The sequence below is a fragment of the Leuciscus leuciscus genome (genome assembly GCF_965113295.1).
Source record: "Leuciscus leuciscus genome assembly, chromosome: 13".
Taxonomy (NCBI): domain Eukaryota; kingdom Metazoa; phylum Chordata; class Actinopteri; order Cypriniformes; family Leuciscidae; genus Leuciscus; species Leuciscus leuciscus.
In genome coordinates this window covers 3843550-3871348 of record NC_138737.1, presented here as the reverse complement: position 1 = coordinate 3871348, position 27799 = coordinate 3843550, and the positions used below count along the sequence as shown (strand labels likewise).

Here is a 27799-nt window from a genome sequence, read left to right as displayed (position 1 = left end):
AGATACCAAAAAAGACTATCAACAACCAGGGATATAAAACATTTTTATCAGCTCATTTTATACAGAAAATGTAACTCTTCTGAATGCTTTTATGTTTCCCACAAGTTTATCATCAAAATAAGTTTGTGATTGTATAGGAATACATAGAAAATCTATAGAAATAGAATTGATTCCTTAACGTGCGTGTGTGTGTGTGCGTGCGTGCGCGTGTGTGCGTGCGTGGATCAGGGTGGGGTGTTGCGCTGCGCATGCACGGTGGCTTTGGCCGCGTAAATCTCCATCAGTGTCTGTCTGGAACGTCCTGCCGCTGCGCCGGAACAAGAGAGAAGAGCCCGTCTCCTGAAACCGAGGGGAAACTTCATCATCCACCTTTAGAATCTCTGCAGGATTGTCTGGAAACATCCCACCATCGCATCCGGGTTGTTTAGTGCCGACAGCGGCGGGTGTCATTGAGCTTCTGCAAACGCGCATCGGGAACCATTACGCGTGCGGATCTCCAGCCATCAGCGCAGAGATGTCCGGATACCAGGGCAAAAAGAACATCCCTCGCATCACTGTGAGTACAGATCAACACGAACGATGGTCTGAAAGCACTCGCGATTATGAATGTGAGGTGATGAAATGATGACAGCGACTCCTAACAGGAGCGGAGATTCCTATAATGGCATTTCAGTGCTGAAATGATCAAGTTAAGCCTTATATATGCAGTTTGCGGTTTTGTGCTTTCACGGTGGTCCAGTTATGCCAATACCTTTACATCAGATGTTGGATTACTGTCACCTCTCATTTCAGTGTCACACACATTCAGACCCACTTATCACCGGGGTTCTTTGTGGGTCAGATCCATTGAAGCTCCGCTAGGTCCCACTGGATGAATATTTTACCTTATGGAAAGCTGTCGTGCATGCATTATAAAACAGCCTCGTTTAAATAGAATATAATGCATTATCCCAAGCCTTAAACATAACCTGCCCACATTTGATTGCAATACTACAATTTATTACATTCAATCCTATTTTGTTGCTAAAATGTGTCTTATAATGTTGCTATATCATGTCACAAATGCATATACAGTAATTCATCACTGGTGATTTTTTGTGACTAGTGTCTCTGTATGCATTGAAACCCGCCATCAAAAAGTATAATTTTTTTCAACATTAAAATCGACTGTATGGAAAGCTGTTCAGCATTCATGCATACATGTATTATTTTAAGATCCTAGGAATATGTCTCATCTTCCTAGGAATATCTTATCTTCAGTGAAGCGTTGCATCATTGCAGTTCTTTGGAAATCTTCGTGAATTATGGTTTCGCATGCACTGAAAACTTGAAAAACTAGCCTGTGTAAAGCATGCATACATCCAGGATATATCATAGCCTCAAATCAGAGAATCCAATCAAGCATTATTCACTATTCCAACTGAGCCTTCAAATGTATATATCTATTGCAGAAATGTATCTTACAACATAGGCTATATATTCAGTGAATGATGGCTTTGTCAAAATCCACTTTCTAAAGTGCAGTTCATTAATGTAAAAAGCAGCTTCGGTTTAAATGCCGGAGCAATGGCCTCCTCGTACACCCCCGCTGGTTTGACAGCCGTGGCAAATGCAGAAAACCGTCTCCAGAGGAAATGGATGAAAATCCTCTTCTGAAAAGTAGGTCAGTGAATGTAAAGTGTATGTCATGGTATGTGGTGACACTTGCCTGTAATACATGTTCCGTCCACCACTGGCCTATCACAGTGCAAAGACAGTGTGCACTGCATTCGATATTCTCTGGGATTGTTTTAGAGGCGGTGATCTGGTTGCAGAAGGCCTGCAGGAACGGACAGATCTGGGACAGGAGGGAGAAAGAGGAAAACTCTGCCTTTGCCGGTAGATCTTGCCTTTAGCTCTTAAACGTCAGCTAAGCTTCAGCCATCTTAAGGGATGGTGATAAGACTGCCAGTGGGTGGCAAACGCTGATACTATACTGCTCTATACTACACACTCAAAGACTTAAAGGACTAGATCACGTTATGTCATTGTTCAAAATCTGTATGCTGTTCATTTTCTGCGGAGTGTTTGAATATTAATACAGCGCTTATGCATACAATGACAGTTTATACTGAAATCAACTGTCAAGCTCTAACAGGAACAAAAAAGCACAATACAATAACCTACAACTAGTCCATATGACTGATGTACTATATCTTATGATATTGTTTATCAGCTTTGATGAGGAACAGACCCACATTTTTTCTTCGAAAAGATTTTAAATCTCATTTGCATCCATGTGTTTAGAATCAAAAGCTGCCATGTGCTATTTTAAATTAAAGCCGAATGTGAATGGCACCCCAGTTAATATATGTGGAAATGTGAATGAGATTGTATGGGAAAGATCTGCATGAAGATGCTTAAACATGTAAAGCCTGACTTATGAAATAATAGGCAGAGAAAAATCTAATGTTTTGAAACAGAGAGTTTAGTGAACCTTGAGACAATATATATATATGTATAAAAGTTTGCATATGTGTTTTATGTTTTGTGTCATATCTGATACATCAGGCATTTATGGATCATATATGATATAGTGAGGATATGAAGCTCATACTCGAGGAGTAAAAAACACATAAATTGTGTTGGCCCAAACTGAGCAAAAATAGGCAATTTGGTGCAAATGCTGCTGATATTTATAAGGGCAAAAAATAAGATGACATTCTGATATTTATAACAGTACAGCAGATACTTACATAAAATGCATATCAGTCATCACTCATTTCTGCCAGTAATGTCTTAGTAAGATGATATTTAAATGCTTAGTTTTATGATCAACGCTCTGTAGTTTTAAACAAATAATGCAATACAATATAATGATGATTGAGATATGAACAAATAAACCTTCATTAAAAGCCTGATGGATCATGTTTCGAAACTCACCTGATTTTTCTAAAAAATGATAATCAAGTAAACCTCAGTTGCTTCAGTCCAGTGAGTTTTTACCCTGAATTATTACTTACTATTTGAAAGTTATTCTTATGTTTGCTCTATAAAAAATGATTTCAAAGCAAAAAAGACAAGGGCTGAAGAGGGATGTTTTTACAATTATACTACAATTATACTAAAATTATACTTCTTATACTTCAATCTCATTTTATCATTGTTTTACAGTGTCACATCGCCACATCACTCATGACAAACATGGCCTGAGCACTCGATCCTTTCCCTCTGAAACACACACACACACACACACACACACACACACGGCCCACTTTCTAGGCATGTTTTCTGCAGCAATCACATTCCCACAGCCCAGACAATGTTCTGCTTCGCCTGACTTCATCATCCGCAGCGTATCGAATGTCTGAGAGATCTGCTGGTTTCATGTTGTTCTCTCTCATGCTCTCTCATTGATTTGATAAAAGTGCAGTCGTTCATTCCCTTTGACTCCCGTTTGAACTGGTGACAGCAGTGAAGCTCACCTTAAAAAACTCAGATGTGTGTCATCAACCCATCATGATAGAAGCTCTGAAACTTTAGGTGCATTCACACCATGTCGTAATTTCGAGATTTCAATCAGGTGAAAGCATTCACGCCCTAGGATTTACAACTTGTAAGCTGGGAATATTCAGAGAGCTCCTACTTGTACCATGTGACCGCTGTACCACCTGACTGCTGCAGTTCATTTAGGCGTTGATTGTGTTGCCATAAAAAAAGCTAAACTCGAACAGCTGAGAGTAGAACATCATGTGTTGTCATCTCGAACTTACGGTAATCATGACATGGTGTGAATGCAGCATTTTATTGTTCAATGCTCAGCAGTTCTGATAGCATTCTTAGTAGTATCAGCTTGGTCTCTCCGATAATAGAAAGAAAAGAGTTGATTGGCCTGGGCTGGACCCAGAACGTTCCCATTAAGTTATAAAGACTAACTGTTCTATTAATGTTTAAAACGTCCAATGTTTTTTCTTGGTTATGCGAATGTTAAGGGAACGTTCCATTTGATCATTTTGCAAACATAATGGGATTGTTATTTTTCTAACCACACATCTCTTCTGAAACCCCAAGACCGAATGTGAGATTATCTGAGAAACAGGAGACTTAAAGAGTTTGCTCTCCATTTAATCTCACAACCATCTATCTAAAACACAAGATATCTAGAAATCTCCTTTGTGATGTTTTATGTTTTACATGTAAATGTAGTCCTGGGGCCCTATCTTGCACCCAGCGCAATTGACTTTGTACACCGACGCATGTATCATTCCTATTTTGCACCCGACGCACAGCAGACTTTTCCCTCCACACACGCACGTCAGTAAATTAGGGAATGAACTTGCGCTCCCGGGGGCGGATCAGCGAAAAGAGGAGGCGTGTTCCGGCGCAAACGTTCCCTGGTGCTATTTTGCAGTTCCAGAAAACAATTCCGCCACAGACCAGGAGAAACCTAGTTTAAAGTCAGTGGCGCATTATTCAGATGCTATTTTAAGGGCACATGCTTGGCCATAATGTAGCGTGTGCACAACGCGCATACACTTTGCTTCTCTCATCTACACAGACGCAGCAGTTGACATTTTTGCAAACCATACTACAAGGAAAAATATTCCACATGAGGGAAATCATTATTGTGTCCATGAAGATGTGAAAAAATAGGCATAAATCTAGCTTACACATTTACTAATTATTATACGCCTGTTTAACCGAAGCTAATTTGGGTGTGTTTCTCCCATCCCCATACAATGTCACTTCTCTGTGTTTTACGGCCCTGACGAGAACGTCAGTGTCCTCGGCTGTGAACCGCTCCTGGCATGCGCCTGGCAAATCCGCCGTTATAATAGCAAGCCGCCATGGAACAAGCGCGCCTGCTCTTAAAGGGAATGTGAGATGACGCTCTGATTGGTTTATTTCACGTTACGCCCAGACTATGAGTAATGTAGCTACTTCAGACCAACCCATTTTAGATTTGCCGAAATCCGCCCACAAAGTTACTTGCGTTTCGCGTTTGATACTTGCGTTTCAGATCGTTAAAATAGGGCCCCTGGTGTGTGTGCTTTAAATGTGTGGTTAGAAAAATCACTGAAGTGAATTGTTGAGTTATAGCACGTAATGATACGTCTTCCTGAGAACAATGTCAGCGCCAATAAACTTGGTTTCAACACCTAATGTGCTTTTGATTGCTGGCAGGTGTCGACAAACTGCTCACTACAATTTGACACGCGTTTGGTTAAAACTGTGACATTGTTATGGCCTCAATTGTCATGATAAAGATCATTTTCCATCTCTGACAGCACACTGATCCTGTAGATTACACTGATTGTTAGTTCAGAACCCGAGAACGTCATTCTGATCTCCAGCTGAACTCACGATTAACCCTCTGGGATCAGAAAGACTCCAGATTTCCAGCTATAGCGCAGAGAAGTTGAGCTCCTGGAACACAGCAAACTCAGACTTTTCATTTTCACTCAGAAATTGCAAGTACATTTCACAAATAATTACAAAGCAATTGCAAATTCCACATTGAATTAAAAGTACACAGACTGAATAATCTGTGCTCCAATAATCAGTGATTCAACAGTGATAGTCAACTTGCTGTTATTTAGGAAGAAGTTCTTGACCTGGAAATAATCTGCTGTGGCTAGTTTGGGTGATATTCTTTTTCTGTGACTGCAGATGAACAGAAAAAGGCCACATTCACCATTTTCCTAGTGTAAATATTCACGTATGGAGTCAATTTTGTTGTTTGCATGAAGCTCTTGCAATCTCAGTGCTGAATAAGGATATAGAGACCCCTTTAAACCATATGTGCAAGCTATAAACATCAAATGTAGAAGAAAACAGTTTATACTATTGCTCGTTGTAGCACCTAATGTGACAATGCTGAGAGTGCAATGCATACTTGCATTTTGTTATGTTATATGTTTTGTTATTTCAAACACAATGTTCTGCATTCATGTAATTGCGTTAAGATCTTACCACTCAAAACACTGTATATAATTTCAACCACATACGTGACCCTGGATCACAAAACCAGTCACATGTCGCATGGGTATATTAGTGGCAATAACCAACAAAACATTGAATGGGTCACAAATATCGATTTTTCTTTTATGCCAAAAATCTTTCGGATATTAAGTAATGTTCATGTTCCATGAAGATATTTTGTAAATTTCCTACCGTAAATATGTAAAACATTTATTTTTGTGAGTGAATGCAGCACAATCACAAACATAAATGGACAACTTTAAAGGAGATATTCTCAATGTTTTGATTTTTTTGCACCCTCAGATTCCAGATGTTCAAATAGTTGTATCTCAGCCAAATATTGTCCTATCCTAACAAACCATACATCAATGAAAAGCTTATTTATACAGCTTTCAGGTTAGGATTATATGAGTATATGATTGGCAAACCAGCTTTAACCTGATTAAATAATTTGTCAGTGGACATTTGTGAGGCATTACTAAAATAATTCTACAATGTCTATGGTCTCTGTTATTTATTTATTTTAAAGCCGCCGCAAACAGAGCAGAACAGACCCTCAAAATGTTGTATTTTTTTGTGTTTAGACCTCATGCATACATGCATGCATACGTGTTATTCTTGTGAAGACGTGAAACACAAACCTGATCAGCCACATAAACACTTCCACCACTGCTAGATGTGACCGTATACCTTCACCAATCTGAGTGTGTTTGACCCACTTCTCTTAGTTCTCAGTGCACATTACTTTCGGAAAGGCAGTTTTTCTGGGAAGCCCCCCTGGTTGTCAATTTGAGTAGTGTGTCTTTAGGATAAAAGTATGCACTGGATTTGCTGTAAGTGGGTCGCAGGGATTTGGTCTGGTATGGATGGGCTCTCTGGAAGCCATCATTAACAACCTCTCACGCTCACTGCACTACACACTACGTGGGGGGAAAAGAAGAGAAAAAAATGAGTAAGTGCTGCATTTGTCTCTTTACTCTAAACAGAGCGGCACTATGCACTCTTAGCTGTCGGAAATGTAACCATAACAAGCGTTTAGTTCAACATTTTAAGTACAAGCACTATTTGCACTGCTTGATCTACTAGAGGAGGGATCTTTTTGCTGTTACGTAATGACCAATTAAGCCCATTCACAGGCTTTACAATGGATTAAAGGAATATTCTGGGTTCAGGATGAGTTCAGTGCGAACAGCAGTATTTGTAACCACAGAAAAATATTTTAACTTAGTTTTTTGCAGTTTGAGTAAAACACTATAGTAGCGTCAGCAGTGTCAGAGTCCTCAGGAATTATGAATTGAAATATGAGCACTGTTATTTGAGCTTGTAAAGGTATTTTTGGTGGGTCTGCTGTACAGATTGGTGTCAGCTTTTGTTTTTTCATTGTCAAACGTCATAAACATGTAAATACATGTAGAGACGAGTTTACGTTCTTCTGCGGATTCAAGACAACATTCTTACAACAAAGTTGCGTAACCTTTCTTCTTCTTGGTATTCTTGCGTGTTCTCATGCAAAATGTATCAGGATTAGCGGGTTTGGAATTTTACACAGACAAGATCACATAGTCTCGTATTAACTAGCGGCCATTTACTGTGTGTATTTTAATGTTTATTTTGTTTGTATAATGTTTATATTTTTTCACTACATTGTACACTGTCCATGCCTTACCATAACTGTATTTTATTTATTTTTTATTAGAGATGGGTAGAACTATATTGTGTTGTAGACATTATATATATTTACATATCTATTTATTTGTACAATATTTATATCTGTCCTCCATTTGATGAAAGAATACCTTAAAAAATGTTTGATTGAGATGATGATTGTCTCAGATATGCCTCATGATAATTGCATGATCTGATTCTTCCCCAAGCATTTACTCCTTTAAGGGTTAATATGAGAATTGTGTTTTTTTATATTTTTTTAATAGATTTTTCCCACTTACTACAAAAAAAAAAAAAAACTTATTTTGGCAATAATGAAACATAATAAAGATCTAGTGATGAACATAAGGTCTAATGCTTTATCTTTGCATTTTTTCATTGTTTATTTTTTTTTAACTGTGTTGCCACAGAGAATGCTGGGAAATGTAGTTTTCATCATGCCATTCTGACGCCTCATAAACCTGATAAATAAGTGGTATTTTCTATCAACCTTCATTGCTAGTCATCAACAGTACTCAAAATGTGTACATACTAAATTGTAAAGTCAACGTTGACAATAACAATTTGTTTCTTCCACTGTTCTTTTACTAATATCTCTTAAATACACCATATCCAATGGTAAATACGCCATTCATGTGTGCTTGCCTCTAAAAATACAAGATTCTGATATGATTTAAAAGCATTTTAAGCATCTTGAATCTTAAGTTATGGTATTTCAGATATTATTTATACAATACAATATTTATATCTGTCCTCCATTACACCTCGAAAAACCCTGAGGCCAAAATATTGGTGAATAATTAAAAAAACATTGCATATTACAATTATGCATATTTTTCCTTCTTACATATTTATACTATTAATTTGCACCTCAAAATGTAAGATGTATGTTTACATAATTGTGTTTTTAAAATTGTGCCACAAATATGCTCAGTAGAGCTGAAATAGCTGCCATTAGTGAGGTCGAAACCTGACAGTAAAGAATCAATGGACGGGGTCATCTCGCACAGGCTCTGGTTTATACACTATACGTCTGTTTGTTCCTACTGATCTACTTTACTATTAAAAGCAAATAGCTTCATATTTCACTCATGTAAAGCTCTGATTCTTTTAAGGAAAGGTCCAGTCAGAGTTCAGTGTGTCATAAGTATCAGCGGAGGGTATTTTGGACACAAGGCTTATCCAGATCAGATCTAGGGTCATAAAGGTCATGACACGGTAACCTCCAAGTCTTTGCCGAGCACAGATGGACAGCCGCTCTCCAGCTGACAGGGAACCTTCTTAGACCTTCAGCTAATGTTCTGGCATCGTTCTCTCAAAGTTAAAGGCAAGCGTTCATCCAGTAACATTAATATAATGTTCATTCAAAGTTATCTGGTCTTTAAAGGTATAGCGGAGGATTTTCCCGAATTTTAGAAAAGAACCGCCTTCTCCACTTTTTGAAAAAATGCACATGCGCAACACTCTCCCTGCTCCCGAGAGAACGCCTATTAAACGCTAGCATCGCTAATCATAGCTTACATTAACTTTTACTAGCAGTGATTTTAAATGGATTTCTCCAAATAGCATGCCAAACTTTACCTGTCGAGTAGAAACTTCGTGACTGAGGCATCAGTGGGAAGCCCGACCTGTGCTTTTAGCACATGCCAGCGTGTGAAAAATTCTCCCAAAAACACTCTGGTCTTGTTTCTTTCTTCAGAGGCCTTTCTCTTCTTGTCATACAATTCGTAGACACTTTTTCTCTTGCGACCCTCAGACATTTTGAAAAAACCCGGTGAGAACGGCGAGCTTCAGTGAATGGCTGAAACCGTAGCTCACCACACATAAAAGTGCGCATGCGCAGAAAGGACGAGCACGTACGACGGCCTTACGTAAACATATCACCAGAATGATTGACAATAAGGAGCACACCAAAAAAAAATGGTTCTTCAGCGGTTCTTCAGGGGTTCTTTGCGGTGGTTAAGGTGCTATATAGCACCACTACCATTTAAAGAACCTGTTAAGCCCAGTTTGGTTCTTCAGCGGTTCTTTAGCGGTTCTTTGGGGTGGTTAAGGTGCTCTATGGCACCTCTTATGGTTCTACATAGCACCATTTGACAAAGGTAGGTGCTATATGGCACTTAAAGTGGTTCCCCTATGATTATAAGCCAATGAACCACTTTTAGTGCTATTTAGCACCATTTTTGTTTAGAGTAGGGACCAATAGTCTTGATGATCCACCCAGAAAAAGAAAATCCTCCATTATACCTTTAATAATGATCCCAAAACATTATTTATACATGGATTTTAATTTTAATTTTATTTTTTATGTTTTAGTTGGACGTTCGTCTGACATTTTTTAAATGTTACTTGTTTTAGAATGTTAGTAGAACATCCAAAAGTAACATTTCAAAAAATGTTTGAAGAATGATAAACCCAAAAATACACATAACCCAAAAAACATTTTTCATGAACATTTTGAACGTTCAGAGAACATTCATACATAACGCATTTATAACAATGTGAACCTTAGCAAAACGTTCTTGGAACATCTTTTTGTTAGCTGGGCTTCACTGGACTTCAAGTTTTCCTAGTGTGATGTTGTTGATGCTTCAGCTGTGCCAATTATATCTTTTGATTGAGCATCCAGGAGCATAACCATCCATTTAGATGAATATGAAATGCTGCCTTTAAATTGAGTGTTTAATCATGTAACTGGTCAGTATTCCTGAATGCATTAGAACACTAAACTACTGCTGAATAAGCCGAGAGGTCAGCAGATGTAAAGGTCTGTTATAATGAGCCTTTAGGCTGCAGAATGAGCCAGCGTTTGTCTAGACACAGCACTAGTAATGGATTTGTGTAGAGAAGAGTGATTTGCAAGGTGTGTTCAGGGTACTTTGGTCTGAATAAAACAATTCTCTCTTTTCCACTTACTAACAACAGTCCAAAATACATAGGCTATATTTTAGCAATAATGGTTGAACGATATACCGGTAGACAGGATGAACCGTAAGAGATTTGTCATCCAGTTTTTTTCTGTTATATTTATTTGTGCTGTTCCTTGTAATTATTATTATTTATTTTTTTGTATCTTATTAAATATTTTTTTTCTTATTTACTTAGATAAGGCTAGTATACATTTTTTCATTTGATATAGAAATTGGTGTCAAAAGTGGTGAAATATCAATGATATCTATTTTGTCAAATTAATATTAGAGTATGTTTTACAAGAAAATACTATTTCAGTTTTTCAACTTCAAAATGTCTTATTTTACTTGCCATTTCTTTGTGTTTTTTGTGTAATTTACTAGCAATTTCTGAGTGAAAATGGTTTCAAAGTGAATTCTACAGCATTTTTTTTTCTTTTTTTTTTAAAACCCTTACTTTCACTTTTCTCATAATATATTATTTTAATTAAATAAAATTATTCAAATCGTGATATAAGATTTTGGTCATTTCAACCACCCAATGGAACATATAAGAGCAAATGATGCACATTATGGGACAGATTTACTAACAGCTTGCTCCAGCACAAACCCTCTTTTGGTGTTAAAAACTACTGTTAGGATTTACTAAAGACACGCAGTGAAAAATTAGCGCTGAAAAGGCTTGGCCAGTGTTATTTTTGCGGCTGACCTTATTGAATATGCATTTGTAGGAGTTTCCCTTTCAAACGCAAAATTTATGAGAGGAGAGTATTTAAATGAATCACGTGAGGTGATTTACGTTTGGCCTAGTCTATTTACTGGTATTTGCACCATTATTTAACGCCCCCAAAAAAGCATGTCTTAAACCAGACGCTGTGTATTTTATTGTTTATCATTGTAACTGTGTTGCGACAGAGAATGATGGGAAATGTAGTTTGTTGTGCCTCTAAAAGTAGGTTAGTAAGTAGTATTTTCTATCAAACTTCATTGCTAGTCATCAACAGCACTAAAAATGTGACATAAAGTACTAAATTGTAAAGTCAACATTCATTTGTGCTTGTTTCGTTAAATAAAATCATTCTGATATGATTGTAAAGCATATTAAGTTTAAGTGTGGTCAATCATAAATATATTATTTTATCTATAAATCCTGTTCTTTTTATCAGTCTTTCCAGCATTGTCTTGTTCTCCACAGCACAAGCTCTTTTCTTACAGTAGAATCTTGAACCACGGCTCAACGATAGCTACTCATTAGCAGTCAACCAGCGACAGAATAGGACTTCTATGACAATTATCTCATCAGGTCATTAATTACAGAGCACAATGCAGCTAAGATCTTCTTAAACCCCCTACAATCCCCATCATGCCTTTGGAAGTCACTATCACGATGGGTTAAAGTGGCAATACTGTGGCATTCAATCATTTAATATTGATTGGAAAATAATTGAACTGTGTGTCTGAACAGAAGGAAAGCATGCGGGCTGCAGTCAATCACGGTGTCCTTAAATAACAGTTGCGCCCATGATCGCGTGTCACAATACATTTAGCATGATAAGAATCAGTGTTTTTCTGATGTGCCTTAGCGATCTTTATGCTTCATCTGTGATTGAACTCCATGTCCAGTGCTTGTCTGTAAAATAAATTAGTGCACGGAGTGGTTTATAACAGGACTGTTATAGTCTCCAGTTGAAGAGATCTGCATCTCATTTAGATTTTTCCTACAGTGACCTTGTCATGCAAAAGCATTTATCAATTCACTTCATTGTCAACAACAGTGGTGACTTTTTATAGCCACACACACCCTGCAAGGTTTATAGTCAATTGCCTTAAAGTGCCCCTACTATGCTTTTTCGAATATTACCTTTCATGTAGTGTGTAATAGAGCTGTTTGTGAATCTAAAACGTCTGCAATGTTTTAAAGATCAAAGTGCAGATAAATGAAAGTTATGAAAAGTAATAAAAAGTTATTGTCTTCCAAAAGAAAGAATCGATTCTGAACTGCCTGAAACGAGTCATCAGTAACTCCAGTCTTACTTCCTACTCAAACCTACATAGGTTTGTTACAAATTTGCATAATGTCAGTGTGAATGTCTACTTTGACCCGACCTAAAACACTGTAGTTGTAGCGACTGAAAGAGTTTGGTTCGTGTTGTCGACATCATGTCGAGAAGACTCTGGATTCGCTGCCAAAGCAAATCCACTTTGCTGCACTTCCAAAGCATGACACTCGCTGTAAGCGATCGACCAATCACAACAGACTGGGCATCTGACCAATCAGAGCAGAGTAGACCAATCACAACAGACTGGGCCATCTGACCAATCAGAGCAGAGTAGACCAATCACAACAGACTGGGTCATCTGACCAATCAGAACAGAGCAGAGTAGACCAATCACATTCACAACAGACTGGGCCATCTGACCAATCAGAGCAGTGCAGGATTTCATAAAGGCGGGGTTTAGAGAGACTGAATCCTTGATTGAACCGTTTCAGACACTTTGAGAAAAGAGCTGAAGCTGCAATGTATATTATGAGAGAATTAAAGTGGTTTTTGACCCTGGATGCAGGTAAACCTATTGTAGGAGACCTTCGAAACAAAATGAGGAGCCTTTAAAGTAACATAATAGGGGCACTTTAAATGCAAAGGTGAATCCCCTAAGTTATCCATGTGTGTATGAAATGCAGGAGTCACTCCTGAACTTACAGTTGTTTTGAGATATATATACTGTATATTAAACTCAGTAAATGAGTGAAACCTGTATTGAGCAGCAGTGGGTATGTGGCCTTTAAGAACCGCCAGTGAAGGAGATGTTACTGTAAAATATGCACATGCATTTTTGTTTTATTGTTCATACTATGCAAAAACAAAGTGTTTCTGTGCTTAAACTGAGAGCATGTGAGACCTTTTGAGTTGCAGTCAAATTATTGTATAAATAGTTGGCATACAGATGCTGGGAATAAATGCAGTTTTTGTATGACTCTCTGTCTCCCTTTCTCACAGAGTGACCGTCTTCTAATCAAAGGTGCGAAGATAGTGAACGATGATCAGTCTTTCCATGCCGACATCTATATGGAGGATGGAGTCATCAAGCAAGTGTTTTAATTATTATTTAATGTCATTGTTTTTCTAGTCTGAGGGATTGACTGACAGTAGAGATGACCTCTGTTGACCTTTGTGATGTTTATTTTCTCTCTCCAGGCAAATCGGTGAAAACCTCATAGTTCCTGGTGGTGTGAAGATCATCGACGCCCACGGCAGGATGCTGATCCCAGGTGGCATTGACGTTCATACCCGCTTCCAGATGCCCGACCGGGGCATGACAGCGGCTGATGACTTCTACCAGGGCACACGAGCTGCTCTCGCTGGCGGCACCACTATGATCAGTACGTCTAAAAAAATTAATAACAAGACCATAAAATAATTTATATGTGTTTTCCTGCAGCTCAAACAGTAGAGCGCCTGCGCTTGCAACGCCAAGGTCATGGGTTCGATTCCTAGGGAAAGCCAGAACTGATAAGAATTTAAAATGTGTACCTTGAAATGCAATGTAAGTCGCTTTGGATAAAAGCGTCTGCCAAATGCATAAATGTAAATATGCAATTTATAAAAAATATATATGAAATTGTATTATTATATATAAAAATTGTTTGCATTTATATATATATATATATATATATATATATATATATATATATATATATAATAACAAATATATGTACAGTATAAATGTACAATATTATTTTTATATACTGTATATACACAATATTATATATATATTTATATATAATGGTGTTTAAATATATATAATAACAAAAATAATTATAAAATAATGATTTATATGCAATTTAGTTGATAGTCAGAATTATGAATCATAATCTCATGATATTTTGTATTTAACAGGATTTCTTTTTTCCCCCCAGTAATTTGGCCCTAATTATAAAGTTTTATTTTCAAAATGTAATACAAAATGAGTCATATATAATATGTTTTGGATGATAGTCAAATTTCTACATATAAAGAATGTACATTTTATCTGAATTTGATTTATGAATAAATTAGACATAGCAGCTTTATAAACTGATTCAATTACAATGCAAAGTTCATTACATTATGAAAAGTAATATGAAAAATAATCAAATCATGAAAAATGCTTAATTCAGCTTTGGGTTCTGTATGTAACTTTTTTACTCTACTAAAGCATAAAAATACCATAATATGTTTGCAGATATTCAGGAAACATGCTAAGTTCACATACTCGGTTTTCTGAAAAACACTTCTACGGCCAGTTATTTTACTTATAATTTTACTCGTTCCATGTTGTCAGTGGTTTTTTGTTTTGGTCTGTGTGATCTCGCCCATTTCCAGTTCCCCCAATAGTATTTTGACACCCCTGGTTGCCAGTTGGCAGAAACACAGCGTATTGCAGCCTTGGAAACAAGCTAACAAACTGAGTCAGAGATTGCAGATTCCACACAACCTAAAAAGCCTTGATATCCATCTAAGAATCTCTATGAACGTGAGCATATTAAAACGCGGATAAATCATTCATTGTCAATTGCGCTCGTTCATGTCGCGTGTCCTCAAACTGGCAACCCGTGTGATCGTCGAGTCACTTGGAAAGTCTGAGGAGGAGGGGGCGGGGGAAACAACGATATCTGATATTTTGAATTTGTACTACAGTACCTATTTCCACCACTAGCTGTCACTCTTACAGACAGCACCTTTAAGCAGCTTTACAGAAGCCAATAGTGTCAGTTCAGTGTTGATTCAGTTAATTTCAATAACAGTCAGTTGCCTCAATTATGAAACAAATTCGATTCAGCTATAAAGCAGCTTTATTGAAGACTGTTCTCATTATCCAGCTCAAGTTTTGTTCTCATCCAATAGTGTCAGTACAGTCTGGACAAGTTGATAATATCACTGAATATTAAGTGTCTTTTAAACCCCTAAAATGTGTGGGATGAGTTAAATGTTGAAGTTTAATATCCTTCCATTTAATTCTATAGTATATACACAAGTTCCCTCGCTTTAAGTATATAGGATCAATATATTGTATTTTCAGTGGATCATGTGGTTCCGGAGCCGGGCGTTAGTCTGATCGCTGCCTTTAACCAGTGGAGGGAGTGGGCCGACCACAAGTCCTGCTGTGATTACTCTCTCCATGTGGACATCACGGAGTGGCACAAGGGCATGCAGGAGGAGGTCGAGGCGCTGGTCAAAGATCACGGTATGTGTCGATTTGAAAATTATGCTTTCCCCGTTATGGTTGAATCACGGAAGCTACACCAGTTACTTTGCCAAGAGATCTCTTATTTATTATGTATCATACATACAAGAGAAACAGGCATAGATGAATAAGGCTACAGGCGAGGAGGTCTTCATTCAAGATTTCTCTGTTCCCCATTTCTCTATCCTCTCACCCCATCATGCCAACTGTAATGGTTTATCTATGTTTCTCCTTCCTCACCCCGTCTTGCTTTTATGTTTCTCTGGGGTGGTACAGTAAGATTGAGCTTATATACACCACTGAGTGACTTTCAACTTCCTTGTAAGGTATCAAAACATGTTGCTTATGTTTAAAAATGGAACGTATACCTCATGCTTACACATGGTGCAATCCACTTTCCCACTGTGTATACATTAGTGGTACATTTGCATCAGTTGAAACATTCCTTTCCTTGTAAAGAACATGCCAACTGTACACATTTGATGTATCATCATTAGTGGAACATCTCTGCTCAGTGAACGCTGCATTGCACACATATCTCTAAGCAAAATATATAACTCTCCCAGCTCCCCTCCTTGTGTCTAAAATATGATCCTTAAACACATGTGTACATGCAATCTATAGTCTAACTCATGCATTTTAAACTTCTTAAGATAATACAACTGATTATGAATACTAATAAAGAATAATAATACAGATACATAATATTAAATAATGAAATGATATTAAAAGATGACATTTTTAGTCTTCAGTTTGTTCCTCACACATGCGCCTGGTGCAGATACATTGGATGGGTTTATTATAAATGAGATAATCACGTTTGCTCAAGACAGAATGTTAGTTACTCAGTAGCTTTCTCTCATGACACATTGCAAAACAGCTAAAAGTATTTATAATATGTTGGACCTTTTAACTTTCGAGACATGCCTTCACAAACACCCGTAAGAGCGGTGATTGGGATGTTTGAGTTGGGAGAGGTGCGACGCGCTAAAGAGGTGTTTGTAATTCAGCTTAAATATGTGCAATGAAAGTGTAAGCAAGATTTTACTATGTTATTACTACAGTCAAAACTCAATTCAAAATTCACCCAGAACGTACAAGGTATTATAATTTATATTAAAAAAAAAGTATATATATATATATTAAAAAAAAAATATATATATATATATATATATATATATACTTTTTTTTTTATATAATAATAATAAAAAAAAAAATATATATATATATATATATATATATATTAATTTTTTTATTATTATTATTATAAAAAAAAATATATATATATATGGTTTTAATCGATTTGCAATGTTTTGGGAAATTTGAATGCTGCTTCTGGGTGAAACCTGGCCCAAATGCAATAGGAGGGTTAATTGTCATGAAAATAATGTCACAATGCATCAGTTACATCAGTGATTAGGTTTATCCACCTAGTACAGTATTCCCACATGAAAGTGATGATTTAGGCACTTTATGGCTCAAATTACACACATTTTTGAAAGGAAGAATCATTACAAGACAGCAGTACAGTCTGAACATTTCTGCTTTTAAACTATCTGTGACCCAATTACTTCAACCCGCTCTGCATGTGTGTCCATGTCTGATGATGTCTAACATCCTGGTCTTTTTTTCTCCCAGGTGTCAACTCTTTCCTGGTCTACTTGGCTTACAAGGATATTTTTCAGCTAAATGACTCCCAGGTATGACTGTAAAGCATGATCTCTCATGCATATGCCTTTAATTATGCTTATTATTTTGGATTAAACACGGTTTATTTAATTGATAAAGTCTAAATCTCTGTGTTTTCGGTGCATTGAGAATGCAGTAATGATGAGTTCTACATGCACTGATGTGATTCGAGAGAGCATGTTCACCTTCGTTTCCTGAAGCCGTAGATCCAGAGCAGACGAAAAAACACAGAAAACACACCGAACGTTGTTTCTCCTGTCTGTTATAGATGTATGAAGTACTCAGTGGGATCAGGGACATTGGAGCCATCGCCCAGGTGCACGCAGAGAACGGTGACATCATTGCTGAGGTGAGCTCAACATATATACAGTATAATATACGAAATATACTAACGGTCACTTCTGCTCACCAAGGCTGCATTTATTCGATCAAAAATAGAGTAAAAACAGTGATATTGTGAAATATTATTACTATTTTAAATGACTGTTTTCTATATGAATATTTTTAAAATGTAATATATTCCTGTGATGGCAATGGCGATTTTTATATTGAATTTGATCTACAGTACTGTATATCACCTCAAAAGAAGGAAAAAATATGTATATTTTTGGGATAATTAAGATTTTTTTTATTTATCATCCTCCCTTCCACATTTCATGCAGATGAAAAGAGATTATATAATATTAAATGTAGTATTTGTAAAAAGTAAAATGTCTGCATTGCTGTAATGATAAATTGTGTTTTATTTTTTGTTTATTTTTTTATGTGAAATCCATATCTCTTTTACTCTCTTTTTGCTTTTAGGAGCAGAAGAGGATTCTGGGATTGGGTATCACTGGTCCAGAGGGACACGTTCTGAGCCGCCCAGAGGAGGTAAAACGCTTCACATGCACCTTGACTATAGTTTAGCTATAATCTGGAGCACATCACACCACACCAAATACACCATCATGACACTCATACTGCAAAATTACAGCTGTGCACCACATGGATGGAGGTTTTTAGCACATCACTGGCCTTACACGTACATCGAGACCCGAGAAACGCTTCCAAAATAACCTTCAAACATGCAGCACTAAAACACATTTATGGTTTGTTTCCCTTTAGGGATCAGGGGAGTTCAGACTTTCCACTTTCCCACAGTTTTTGCTGCCAAAGTCATTGATCATTGGTATCAGCCTTCCAGAAACCTTTAGCCGAGTCCGTTGGCGCACATAAAGTGCAGTCAGCGTTCAGGAGGTGCTGAGCAGCACTTTACCTCGGCTGCGTCTGTAATTTCAGCTGAAGGTCAGTGAGTGTCGGCCGATGTTTTATAGGTGGAGGCCGAGGCCATCAACCGGGCTGTGACCATCGCCAACCAGACCAACTGCCCGCTCTACATCACCAAAGTGATGAGCAAGAGTGCTGCTGATGTCATCGCCCAGGCTAGGAAAAAAGGTACATCAGATGTTTGATATAAAAGTCCTATGAATTGATCGACATCCGACTCAACCCTTGGATGAGCTTGGAAAAAGCTGTCACATGGGTTTTATTCTCACATTATCAATAGACTCCTACCTAGAGGCCATTTGACACTGACGATGTTCCAAACACTATTGACCTGCCGACCCAGACAACATTTTTAAGCAATTTCCAACACGGATGCTGTGCCAAATAGTAATACTAGTAAGCCTCTGCTTGAAAATATCAGAATAATATCAGCTAAAAACCAGCCTAAGCTTAGCCTTAGCTGAGGTCTAAGATGGTTTCCTTAAATATACTCAAATGTATTTGAAATACATTCATTTTATGCTAAGTATACTACAATGTAAATACCCTGCACTTATAATTGTGGTATACTAAATTGATATACTTAAAAGTCTGCTGAATTGTAACAACTAATTTTAATTTAATGCACTTTAGTTATGCGGAAATAGTGCTGAGGTCCAACTAAAGATATACTTAAGTATATTTGATTGTGCTAAAGTGGAACTATTGCAAGTATACTTTAAGTACACTTTAAATATCTTTCATTTAAAGACTGATAATATACAGAGATCATACTATCCTTACTAAAAGTGATAAAAAAAACCCACACATTTTAGGCTTTATATTAAGAAATGTGCATTGTACAGTAAAGAAGTACTCCACATAAAGTTGAATTATAATTACATGAGTAAGTCTCAAGCGATATGTCAGTAAATATGTTAATGGATTTGTAGTACAGGCCTACTTAGTATGAAATAAATGTATTTTAAATACATTTTGTTGTAGTTTTTTTTTCACTAGGGATAAGATCTGGTCTCCCAGTCTGAAATAATTGGCCAAAACCCCCTAAACCAGGGGTTTAGCTTTAGTTTTTGTAGGTTTTTTTTTTTCAGCAGAGCAAGTACATTGCCTTATGATGTATCTTTTCACATATTTTTTTGTAATGAAAATGTCATTTTAAAAATATTTTAATCATTATCTATAATAAGTGCAATGAACAATCAACTGTTAAATTAACTGTTAGCTTAGCATTATGCTAATGTCTGTTAGAAGGGAGTTTTATTAGTCTTTTTTGACTTGGTTTCAAGTAAGGGATAATGACAATGCTGAAAAACAAAACAACAACAGCTAAAACCAGACTAAGATGGTTTTCCAGTCTGGTCATTGCTGGTATTAAAGGGGTTTTCACATCTAAAACCAGCTTGAACAGCTTAAACCAGCAACGTCCAGCCATCCTGCATTGACTGGTTTTAGCTGTTTTTCCAGCAGACGTTATACAGCAAAACAGCTCTTTAGACTTTGAAACGGAGCATCGTCTGCTTATGAGCACTTAAGTACTTAAGTATGAAGAACGAAGTAGCTCTTAAAGGTGCTCTCAGCGATGTCACGCATTTTTTAGGCCGAAACATTTTTTGTCACATACAGCAAACATCTCCTCACTATCCGCTAGCTGCCTTTCCCCTGAACACACTAAAAAAAAACGTGGTCTCTGTAGACAACCCAGGCTCCACAAACGGCAAGAAAAACAAACTGGCCCAGGCTGGACCACGAAACATAACAAACAGTGTTCCAGCCAATAACTGACAAGAATGATTTGGGGGTGGGGGTTAGGGGGGTTAGTGCGCGTGCACATGAAGGGGGGTGTGGGGAGTGGAGGAGAGAGAAGCATGAAGAGGGAAGTTAGCTAGAGGAGAGATGTCCTAGACAACAACAACCACTAACAATACTTTGAACGTCAACAAGAAGTGACGTCACCCAACATCACTTTAAATCTAGTGTGCTCACTGAGCTGCAAACAGCTCTTCAAACCATTGTAGCGACCTTGACCCTGTGCTTTCCCTGCTCAGGTACCGTGGTGTACGGAGAGCCCATCTCAGCCAGCCTGGGGACAGACGGCACTCACTACTGGAGCAAGAACTGGGCCAAAGCTGCAGCCTACATCACATCTCCACCCCTGAGCCCCGACCCCACCACCCCGGACTATCTCAACTCCCTGCTGGCCTGGTGTGTGTCCTAGTGCATTATGGGACATAGATTACAGGGGGTATTTGGACCACAGTGAGTGTGTGCAGAGCAGGCGTTATTCATTATGGTCACCCATTTGTCATTAATGGGCTGATCACTAGAGGGCACCATTATACAAAGAACGGCCGACTGTGAGCTTTTCTCTACACAAACGAAGATAAAATACAAATGATTATGAAAGAATTTACTAAAACTAAAGCAAAAAAAAACAAAAACATTGTCTTTAATTAAAATAAAAGTTAACTCAAAAAATACATATAAAAAAAGTATTTTATTTCAGCTAGTTATCAATTTCTTACTTTCATTTTACTTGATGTACTAAAATAACTAAAATTAAAATTGTTATTAAAATGTATAAATAATGTCTAGATATAAAAAAAATATAAAAATCAAATCAAATTCAAAATTTGAATATAAAGCTATAATATTACATTAATTATATTAAAATAACACTGCAGATAACATGGTACAGTACAGCGAAGGTATCTGATGGTTATATCAAATGGGTTTTTGATATAATTCCGCTGACGTGTTTTAACTAACAAAAGATAATAAAATGTATATGATTTATAATGGAAAGTGTATTTCTGATCCTGTAACTGATCACATTTTCACAATTTTTAAACAACTTGTTGCCTTTACTAGTTCATTTTAAACGGTTGTGTTGTGACAGGAAATTATATTTCTCAATTAATATGCAGTCATAAAATTGCATGTATTATTATAAAATAAGTTGATGCATGTTTTTTTACTAACAGAAGTTCACATGGAGTTTAGCAACACACAACAGAACATATTTAAATATTTGCATGATATTCAAAGGTTCTTCAAAGAATACCTTGGTAATACATTGTCCAAAAAACATTCTATTGCCGCGTTTGTCGTTGTTTTAACCATCTGTTCTCTGTGCAGTGGTGATCTGCAGGTGACTGGCAGCGCCCACTGCACCTTCAACACCTCTCAAAGGGCCGTCGGCAAGGATAACTTCACCCTCATCCCGGAGGGAACTAACGGCACTGAGGAGAGAATGTCCATCATCTGGGACAAGTGTGTGGTGAGAGACGCTTTATCTGCTTTAAACGAGAATTTGCTGTTCAAAATCATTTGTTACTTTTTATGGGTTTATCTTTTTTAATTTATTGCAGCCAAAGTGTGTATTTAATAATCAATAGTTTCATCTGATTAGATGAGCCATGTTGCATTATTTTGATTATAATTATAATAATAATTATTGTTATTATTATAAGGTAGCAGGGTATTTACAATAGTTTCATCTGTAAAATCAGATTAGATAAACCATGTTGAATTTTTTTAATTATTGTAATCAATATTTTTATAAATAATAAATTATTATTATTATTATTATAAGGTACATAACAAATTTTTTTGTATTCATGTTACCTATCAATCAATAGTTTATTCTCTAAAATCTGATTGGATAAGCCATGTGACATTATTTTAAATTATTATAATCAATATTTTTATAAATAATAAATTATTATTATTATTATTACAAGGTACATAAATTTTTTTTGTATTCATGTTACCTATCAATCAATAGTTTATTCTCTAAAATCTGATTGGATAAGCCATGTGACATTATTTTAAATTATGATGATCATTATTTTCATAAATAATAAATTATTATTATTATAAGGTACATACATTTTTTTTTTTGTATTCATGTTACCTATCAATCAATAGTTTATTCTCTAAAATCTGATTGGATAAGCCATGTGACATTATTTTAAATTATGATAATCAATATTTTCATAAATAATAAATTATTATTATTATTATTACATGGTACATTTAAAAAAAAAGTTATTTATCAATTATTAGTTTATTCTCTAAAATCTGATTGGATGTTATAATACATGTTAGCATTATTTATAATAATTAAAGGTACTTTTTATTCCATTTATTGAAGTGATATTCTGTTTCATGGCGTGCACAACACACTATACCTATACCTAACTTTCATTACTGTATCATTCCCGTAACACGTTTCTGACCTTGTCCTTAAGATGAATGTTCTGCTTCACAGGTGACAGGTAAGATGGATGAAAACCAGTTTGTGTCTGTGACGAGCACCAACGCTGCCAAGATCTTTAACCTGTACCCACGGAAGGGCCGTATCGCCGTGGGCTCTGATGCCGATCTGGTGCTCTGGGACCCCGACACCACCAAAATCATCTCTGCTAAGAGTCACCACCTGGTGAGAAGAGAACAGGCTGTCTGTCTGTCTGAGGGCTCTTTAAATGAACCGTAATGTGGGCGACACCATTAGTTCTGGACCAGCTCTGACTCCCATGATCCTCTGCTCTGAGCTGTTTTAATATTCTGCTGACTCGCTCGCTCTGTCCGCTCATGTTTGTCAGCGAGGCCGATCCTGCGGTCTACACCGATTTAATTTGACTGGAATGAGATGTTGATGCGGTCAAATATGGAGAGAGTGAACTATCAGGAGGTCACACTTGCTGTCACTGAGCGCTGGTGACCTCTGAACAGTTTACGCTCGGCGGGATTCTTTTTGGAAAGAAATTAATACGTTTTACTCAGCAAGGATGCATTAAATTGATCAAAAGCGACATTAATAAATGTTACAAAGGATTTCAAATTAAAATAAATTTGACCGATCAAAAAATCCTGAACAAAACTGTCACGGTTTCCGCAAACGTATTAACTATTTTCAACATTGATAAAATCAAAAATGTTTCTTGATCCGCATATCATCATATTAGAATAATTTCTGAAGGATCATGTGACACTGAAGACTGCTGAAAATGCAGCTTCGATGACAGGAATATATTACAGTTTACAATATATTCACATAGAAAACAGTTATTTTACAAACCAGTTATTTTAAATTGTAATAATATTTCACAATATTACTGTTTTTACTGTATTTTTGATCAAATAAAAGCAGCTTTGGTGAGCAGAAGAGACTTCTTTCAAAAACATTAAAAAATCACACCAACCCCAATTTTTTAAAGAAATGACTGAATGTGACTGAAAATATTTTTTGTATTGGTCAATATAATATGAATCAATATTACAGATTTATGAAAAAGTAATTTTTAGATTTATAATTGTTTTTATACAACATTTAAATAGTTTTGCTCAAAAAATCACTTGAAAATATCTGAAATGAGAAAATGAACAGTACTTAATCCATTGTTGGTAGATTATAAATAATTTGAACATAATTTTGATAAACATGTTGAGTGTGATTCGTTCATAAAAATGTGATGATTCCAGACAGAATAAATGCAGCGGCAACACTTTATTTTGTGTCCTTGTTACATGTTACATGTACTTACCATAGTAATAACAGTAAAGTATGCATAATTACATGCAACTAACCCTCAACTAAACCCTAATCCTACCCTAACCCTATAGTAAGTACATGTAGTTAATTAATAATTCTCAGTACTTAAATATATAATTACACTGTAACAATGACACCTTAAAATATAGTGTAACCCCATAATGTTTTAATATGTAATTACTTAAGGGGTGTGCTACAGATTCTGTTGAAAGTACACAGACTAGACAGACATTTGTAGAACGTAGTGGTTAAAGATCTGAGCGCTTTACCCGTGTCGTTCTCAGGCGGTGGAATACAACATCTTTGAGGGGACTGAGGTGCGTGGAGCTCCTCTGGTGGTGATCAGCCAGGGGAAGATCGTCCTAGAGGACGGGAACCTGCACACTACTGAGGGTTCTGGACGCTACATCACCCGTAAACCCTTCCCAGACTACGTCTACAAGAGGATAAAGGCCCGCAGCAGGGTACATACACATTATATATAAACACACACATAAAACTCCCAGATGAACTCAGCACAAGTGATTAGAGATCATGATTTGGAGTAATTAAGGCGTCTCTCTTCACAGCTTGCCGAGCTGCGCGGAGTCCCGCGAGGTCTATACGACGGCCCCGTGTGTGAGGTCACTGTGACACCTAAGGTCATGACCCCTGTCACTTCTGGTAAGACTTCTCCAATCAAAACTGCTCCTCAACCGGTTCGCAACCTGCACCAGTCTGGATTCAGCCTGTCTGGTGAGAATACACTTAATTTACAACAAAGGGACTTTTCATTATGGCATATTGCCATACTACTATTTTTGTAATGTGCAGTATATATAGCATTTCCTGTCATGTGCAATATACAGTACAACCAGATCACACTGTATCCCACAATGCATTGCGCTCCGCATGATCTTCCATAAATTTCCAGCCAGGATTTTTTGCATTTCTTTTTGGCTCTTTATTGGATCACACTGCCAATTAATTTGACATTTTTACATTCAATTAGATTAAAAATGCATCTTATTTTTATTTATAAGATACAAACTTTGCACTATATAGCAAATCTCTGATTGTTTATATCCTTGCAAAATGTAAACTGTATTACCTCCCAGCTCTCTATATATAAAGTTGTATATATATGATCCAACACACAGTGCAGTCAGATAAAGCATTTTGTACAATATAGCAAATCTCAACTGCTTGATTTTTTACATTTCACTGCAAAATGTAACTATATTATCGGCCGGCTCGTTATATAAAGTTGGATATAAAAGTACTGTACGTCCAACTTTATCCGCATGCATACAGAAAATTCACGTAGGGTGATATATACTGTATACTGTATATTTGAAATGCTTGATTGCCGTCACAAAATGTAAACTATATTACCGCCCAGCTTTAATCTGCTGAATGCAACAGTAAGGCATGAAGACATTATATACATTAACATCATGATTTTCTGTAAAGCTTTTTCTGTTTTGTGAAAAGCACTATGCAAATAATATTTACATTTTGATAACTGTTCAACACTCAATTTTTATTGCTGCATACTCTTTGTTTTCTCACACATTTTATGTGTGCTCCATCTAAGCCCTGTGTTTTTTCATGCTCTGTTTCACAGGGGCTCAAATTGACGACAACGTCCCTCGTCGTCCCACTCAGCGCATAGTGGCGCCCCCCGGTGGCAGGGCCAACATTACCAACCTGGGATAAAATCATTTACTCCACAGAGAAGAAAAAAAGAAGGGGTGGGATGGGGGTTAAAGAAACTTGGGCTTTTTCTCCGGGACTGATCCAGTCATCTGGACACGCGTCCCAACAAGCACACCTCCACTTCCGTTCATCCACCCCCCAAACCTCATCATTCTAGCGTCCTGTTCTTTGAGTGTGTGCTGCTTTGATGAATACGTTTCAGGATTACTTGGCCTTATGCTCTGGAATAGTTGGCATATGTTGCAATGTTCGGAATACTATACTAGCATACTAATTTTTCAGTATGTATACTGTTCACAGTATGAGAGTTTTACATACGACCTACTACATTTTGCAAAATGTGCAGTATGCAACAGAGCATATTGCACTGTGTACTGTATCCCATAATGCAATGCAACCTTCCATTTCACATGCGACGAATGAACTGGAAATAATAGCATTTGTTTTGTAATTCTTTGATCAGTGACTAAATTAGTTTTTTGTTTTTTTTTACATGCACTTAGATTAAAATGAAAAATAATTATTTATTTCCGCCTTGATAAATGACGTAAACATGCAATGCATGCTTCAAAGAAAGAACATTTTTGGTTTTTTTGCCAAGTGTTTCTGAAACTTTTCCGGCTAACCAAGTAAGCTGCGTTCAAAGAACAGGAACTAGTACTGTATCCGTCATTTGCCTCCATACTTAAATGTTTTTATTCGTTTGCATTCTGGAAAAGAACGGCACAAAACTCTGTATCGTTTAGTATTAAACGTGCTGTTGCCATTTTGATGATTTGTTGTTTTTCCTTGTAGGAAGAGTCGATGAGTTATTTATTGTTTAGGATGCAAACCACATTTGTATTTTACATTTTTGCAAAAGTGTCAACTTTTCCACAAAAGCCTGATTTGTTCAATGTTTTTTAGAAATGTTGTTTTAAAATGAACTTAATAGTTTGATTCTTTTTGTATGTATGCTATGATTTCGGTTTCGGGTCAGTGTTACACCGCTCCCTGAAATCCCTGACGTTTGTCTTCCTCACGTTCTTTGCACTTCTTTATTTTCTCGTTATGTAACTGCAGTTCTTGAGACGTTTTAGAGCAATGACAAAAAAAAAAAATACAAAAAAAAGAGAAAAGCCTAACAGTGGTGTTCTTGGCCGTGGTGCGCAGTCATGTGGGGTTTTGGTGTGATTTGAATTCACTCATTTTTCGCTGTAAATGTCAAACTGTCCGTTCCTACTTTGTCCCACTGTTTACACAAAGGGGGTCTTCACCAGAAAGAATAGGCCCTACAACAATACAAATGGAAATTAATAGAAACCCCCCTGGGCGAACAGTAGATCGAGAGAGAGCTGCTGTTTTTCACCCTTTCATTTGAGTTTAGGATGAAGGCGGTCACCATAGCAATGGTCCCGATCGCTCGGCATGGATGTTGATTTGATACGACAGCCGTGCCGTGTTGGAGCATTGCCCCGGTAACCTCTTCTCACCGGGGGTTTTATTCGTACCCGTTTCCCGTGACGTCACAGCCACGACCCCTTTACCGTGAGGACATTTTGATGGTTGCAGTGACTCTTGTCTCTCAAACGGATCGTCCGGCATGCGTAAGGTTGATCGGTGTTAGTCTGAATTAAACGTTTGGTCACAATGATTTTCTTACGTTGCAGTTCTGCTTTGTTTTTATAAATCGTCTTGCCTGCCTATTCACCAAGTGATACAGTTCTTGATTAATGTCTGTGAGTGTTATGACAAGCTGAACATTTCTCATGGAAGATATGTACAGAATTCATCATTCTTCATGTCTTTGATTGTTACAATAAAATGCAGTTGTTGAACAAAACCTGTA

The 27799-nt window shown here is 36.9% G+C and overlaps 1 protein-coding gene across 1 annotated transcript; it reads left to right on the top strand.

The window, feature by feature from the left end:
- The first annotated feature begins 230 nt into the window (after positions 1–230).
- On the top strand, positions 231–27799 carry dpysl2a (dihydropyrimidinase like 2a). Its single transcript, XM_082187870.1, has 14 exons — positions 231–556; positions 13535–13623; positions 13733–13917; positions 15597–15761; positions 17400–17461; positions 17719–17799; positions 18255–18323; positions 18767–18887; positions 20765–20921; positions 21855–21996; positions 22990–23160; positions 24558–24737; positions 24843–25008; positions 25880–27799. Exons 1-14 carry the CDS (start codon positions 515–517, stop codon positions 25969–25971), a joined length of 1722 nt encoding a protein of 573 aa, XP_082043996.1. The 5' UTR covers positions 231–514; the 3' UTR covers positions 25972–27799.